General features: G+C 46.8%; 1 protein-coding gene across 1 annotated transcript in view; it reads right to left on the bottom strand.

The window, feature by feature from the left end:
* Positions 1 to 1,676: 1,676 nt before the first annotated feature.
* MARC1 (mitochondrial amidoxime reducing component 1) overlaps positions 1,677 to 5,287 on the bottom strand; it is a gene marked incomplete at its 5' end in the record, with an annotated part of 17,131 nt that continues 13,520 nt past the window's right edge. Inside the window, one exon of the mRNA XM_012726772.1 lies at positions 1,677 to 3,237. Within this exon, the coding sequence (XP_012582226.1) occupies positions 3,111 to 3,237 (127 nt within the window). The remainder of the gene's footprint in view (positions 3,238 to 5,287) is intronic.

The raw sequence follows: 5,287 nt of genomic DNA, 5'->3' as shown, positions 1-5,287 counted from the left end.
TCCCCCACATCACAGAGGGAGGAGTGACCAAATATCACTGAGGGTGTGACCCTGACAACACTGAAGGAGAAGGGCTCCCCACATCATTGAGGGGGTAACCAACATCACTGAGGGAGGTGTGACTCCCACATCACCGAGGGGAAGGAAGTGTTCCTCATTGACATCACTTCCATCAGCCCACCTGGATGTCTTTCTGAACTTATTGTCTAGGTGGCCTCTTCTCTCTCCTGGTAGCAAATCTGTAACTTTTCTGTAGAAAAGCTGAGAAAGTGGGCCTTGAGCAGACTGCCCAAAGTCTTTCCCATCAGTCCCCTCCCTCGCTTCAGGTCACCCATATGATCTGTAGCTCCACGGTGGTAGCTGCATGAAGCTGACACCCAGAATGAAAGTCCCAGCGAAGAGGGTTTCAGCCTGCCCTCCAACGCCCATCACTCACACCCAGGAGGAGACCTTCCTGAGGACCTATACTCCTGCTCCTATATTTCAAATGGAATTGTGTGCAAACATTTGGTACTCAAAATAAACAAGACATCAGGCCTGACTGTAGTGTGAACCCTCTCATTAAATATAAAATAAACAAAAGTAGATGACTTTTAAATCTCACTGACAGAAGGCTGGGCAACTACTCTGAGACTCTACCTGCTAAAGGACCCTCTATTCTTCCAATATTTCCCACACACTCTGAGGAGCAAGAGTCTCTCCGCCACCAGGCGGCTTCTGCCATGCAGGGAGTGAAAGACTGGCATGAGGTGTGGCCCACTCAGTCTGTGTCATCAAGAAAGTGGATGTGACCACTTGCAACAGTTTAAAAATCCAAGTCAGGGACCCTCCCAGGTGCACAGTCAGTTAAAGCACAGCACTGTGAAGCTGACTGCAGCCATTTCAGTGTGAATTCCATCCTCGGTCAGGGAGGTAACTCACATGGCATGGCAGACCTCTCCTGATCTGCCTGCTGCTCCACTCAATGTACTTCATCAACCTGCCTGTTTTTCTTCTCACTCTGGTGAATCCTCTCATTGCCCCTGCACCTCTGGCCTATACCCCAATTCTGTATGCAAAAATAAATAAACCTTTTAAAAAAAGAAAGCCTATTAATTTTCTAATAGGCTTTAAAAAAATAATCCAAGTCAGGCATTCGGCTTGTGTTAATGCTAAATATCTAGAAAGAGTCCCCTACACAGCCTTAGTGTCTCTAAAGATGGAGCTCTCAGACCACCCATAGCCAAGTGGTCCCTAGGCTCCTGTATAATGTTCCTTGTTGGAGTGATGTTTGCCTCCATGTACCTGTCGCTCTAACTACAGTGGATCTGCTTGGGAAGGCTATGGACAAATGACCTACTGCCTTCATTCTCCACATCACACCAAGTGTGCAGAAGACAAATTGCAGTTCTTCACTGTCTAGAAATCACACATGACCTTTATGTCCAAGCTAAACTACATTCCAGTGACTATGACGACTTTTATAAAATTGAAGTATAAAATACACAGCTTTTGGATAAACACAAGTTCTCCTGATAGCCCTTTAAAGGCGATTGTTTGCCCAGGAGGGCTGGTGAGCTGGCCCATGGAAGAGACCAGCACGGGGCAGGTGGCAGAATTGCCAACCCTCACTTTCACCTAAACCGCTTGAAACTGGGTAATAGCACATGGTGAGCCAACAAGGTAGTAAGTCTGAAACTAGTCAAAGTCACTTCCTTTTATTTACAGTTTTGAAACACTTTTTCATAATTCAGTCAGCTCTTTAATATATCAAAGGCAAAAAAAAGAGCAAATGACATATTTCATAAGTTCTGAAGAGTTACATCAGTCAATCAGTAGGAAAATTAAATATTGGTTTTTAGACCAACTGGCATGGTTTCCTTTTCTCTTTTGAAAGATTTTCAGTGTTTTCTGTCAGCCCACACTATCATGTTCATTGTCATCCATGGATTTCAGCACCATTTCACCTGAATCTGGGGAGGAACATTCTGTCATGGAGGACCAGGCAGGATCCACGACATCACAGTCCCTCCTGGGCGCTTTAGGAGACCCAGTGCATATGGCAGGCCAGCAGAGAACACCTGGCACAACACCTGCTTCTCTTCTAGGCAACTTTGTGTAGCATCGACAACTAATACCCAGCCACCAGTATTTCTCAAGTTTTCCAACTACATGGGCTGAGCCACCACTCAGGGCCACTAGGTGGCAGCAGCTGTCAAGACCCATCCTGTTCTTTGGTCCCTGAGCAACATCAAACAGCATCTCAGGCCTCAGACTACTCCTATGCTGGGAATTTTGGGATCATGATGGAAACAATCTTGATATTTTGTTTCATGGCAAGGAAGGGCTTGCTTGTCTTGCTTTTCTCATGTCCCATGTCAGAGTCTCACCAAGACTGCTCTCATAAGTTGGCTTTCATCTTGTCCCCCCAGTTTTATTGATTTATGAGTTGATTTTCTACCCTGACATTTCTGCTGTCCTGTAGCCCAGAGGCAATGCATGCCATGAAGGATGCATCAAGTCCTCACCAATACTATCTGAAAAGCAACAGATGTATGAAAGCGGTATGAAAAAAAAGTTCATATGTATGAAAGTTGTCTGAGGTGAAAAGTGAACATCTTCAGTTAACTGATGGGCAGGCTCTTGGTGCCCCTTCAAAACTAAGCCCAGGGCTCAAGGAGTGAAACAAAATATATTTCCAGCCTTACAGAGGGAGATATTTGGCTTTCATTGTATTCCTCAAACATGGGGACATTAACACATTCCAGAACATTCCTCCTGGTCACCCACTCATCCTTTTTCTCTTTCCCTAAGGAGAGGTAAATAAGATGATGGAAGTTAATGTTCTGGTAGGTGAGTGAAGAATAATTATCCTACAATCACAGTTTAATAGAGTTTTCAGAAACCCTTCTTCTCATTTAAGGAGCTTCCAGAAGTTTTACTAAGTTACTTCTTTGTTTTTTTGTACTGGGATCCCAGAAGCCCTGAGACAAAAGTCCAAAAAAAAGGGAAATCTTGGCAAAAATCCTTTCTAAAGAAAAGGCTGCGGTGTTCATTCCAAAACCTGGCTCCTCAAGTGTTGGTTTCTTCAAGGGCTTTTCTCAAGGCATCAGTTCAGGTCTATGACCCTATTACTTGCCCAGCAGGTACACAGGGTCTCCCACTTGGATTGTTCCTGGGTTTTCCAGAACAAAATACTGTCCAAACAGAGGTGATTTTCCATATAACTTTTGTTCAGAAGGATCACACAGGCGGTAGCTGTGACAGGAGAGAGACCATGATGAGTCACGGTGGGCAGAAGCGAGAGCTCAAACAACACCAGGCTGCTTCCCTGCGGCTAGAAGGGTCCACCCCACACAGAGCGCTCAGAGGCAGACAGTGCCCTCCACAGCTAGTGGGGACAGCGCCTCCCTGGGTTGTGCTGGGAGCTTGCCTGTGCACAAGCTTGACAAGGGGAACCAAGGGCCTCCTCCCCTCATCTTTTCTCCAAGCAGTGTACCCTGTTTCAGCATTTAAAAGTCACACACTCAATGTGTACTATCTTCATTTCGCTGGATAGCCTTCCTCCTGCTCCTCTGTCAGAAGACCACCCACCTGAAGAGCCCCAGGGCCATCTTTCACAGCTTCCCTCCATCTCCAGTTTGGTGGTCACATGCTGAGGGTCTTCCTGTACCACCCATTTGCATTTTCTCCCCTGTTCTCCCACTGTCACCATCTTGATTCAAAGTAGGTTCAGACCATTGCAAGGACTTCACCAAAGGCTCTTCCTCTTTCTCCCCTCCACTGGAACTACACCATATGCCTTGGCTTTGCTGTGGTCTTGTCATTTCTAAGCTCACAAACATTCAATATCTCCCAAATGCCCAAAGAATAATATTCCAATTCTTTGAGCCAGCATGCAAATCTCATGTGAAAAGGGGGATTTAAGCATAACAAATCAACTTCACCAAAAGTCCATCTTATTGCGCTCTTAACTTAAAATAATAATAATAAAAAATATTTACACTCTGGCTTCTCTTTAGATCATATAAATCTTTGCCTTTAAAAAAACTATTTCCTGGCCCTCCCTAGTGGCGCAACAGGTTAAAGCACAGCATTATGAGGCTATCTGCAGCCACTACAGCTCAATTTCGATCTCTGTTATTCTCTCTTTCAACACTATGACAAGCCTCTATGGGAAGGCTTGTATCAGCTCAGAAGAGGAACTGCCATGCCCAGGGTCAGGATTCTAAGTGTCAGAATATCATTTGGTTGAGGTTATCATCTGCATTCTTCTTCCCAGTGTGAACTATGGTGGGCTGCATACCTCCCAAGGTCAAGAGCAGCCTTAAATATAACAGCTGTTCTACACAGAAGTTTAGCCTACTCCCACCTGTCAACCACTCACAAGCACCCTCTCCCCCCCACCAGGGATGTCAACAGTGCAGGACCAAAAGGAGTCACCTCCCTTCCCAGCCCACCCTGGATTGACGAATGGGTTTGTACCAGAACAGGTCTGGTCACCTGGTACACAGGTTGCCATGACTGTGCGGTCTAGGAAGGGGGTGGGGGATAGTGAGTGGTTCTGGGTCCGCCCAGGCTGCCAGAGTTTCTCTCGGGCCACTGCACCTGCCCCCCCAGCTTTCTCCCCACCATCAGCTCCGTGGTGGCCTCCCTGGCCAGCAGAGGCTGGGAGACTAGCTCAGGAGACCGCCAGCGGCCCCTGGTGGGGATGAGGCAGCATTACATAAGGCTATGGATTTGTGTGCACATTCAGCTTTGTTCAACAAACTGTCATTCAGGACCTGGGTCTTCTATCATTATTTTCAAAATACATAGACATGTTGGGGGTTAAATCACAGGTTCATTTAAAAGGTTTTTTTAGGACCCTCCCTGGTAGCACAACGGGTTGAAGCACAGCATTATGAAGCTAATCGCAGCCATTTCAGCACAAGTTCAATCCCTGGCCCCAGCAGTTATCAGGTTATCCGCAGGGCACAGCATACCTCTCCTGAACCACCCGCTGCTCCCCTTAGCAGCGTAGATCTGCCTGTGCTGCTCCCCACTCTGTCTCTGGTGAATCCTATCACCACTCCTGGACCTCTGGGCTGTACCTCAGTTCTATATGCATAAATAAATCTTCTTTGTCAATGAATATGAGACATTTTGCTTCCCTTCAACAAGTCTCCCCACCGCAGTGTGCGGAAGGTGGTGACCCTGCTGCTGCATACTGTGTGCCTGTGAGCTTCACTCACTGCTGCTGACTCTGCCCTCTGGCATGTCTAGGAGGCGCTCTGCTCCCTGCTTGGTCCCAGGGAGCCCCTCACAA

This window comes from Condylura cristata, unplaced genomic scaffold, assembly GCF_000260355.1.
Source record: "Condylura cristata isolate star-nosed mole 26May11 unplaced genomic scaffold, ConCri1.0 scaffold00018, whole genome shotgun sequence".
Lineage (NCBI taxonomy): Eukaryota > Metazoa > Chordata > Mammalia > Eulipotyphla > Talpidae > Condylura > Condylura cristata.
Note: the sequence above shows the minus strand (reverse complement) of the source record. Positions and strands in the feature narration are given on the sequence as shown.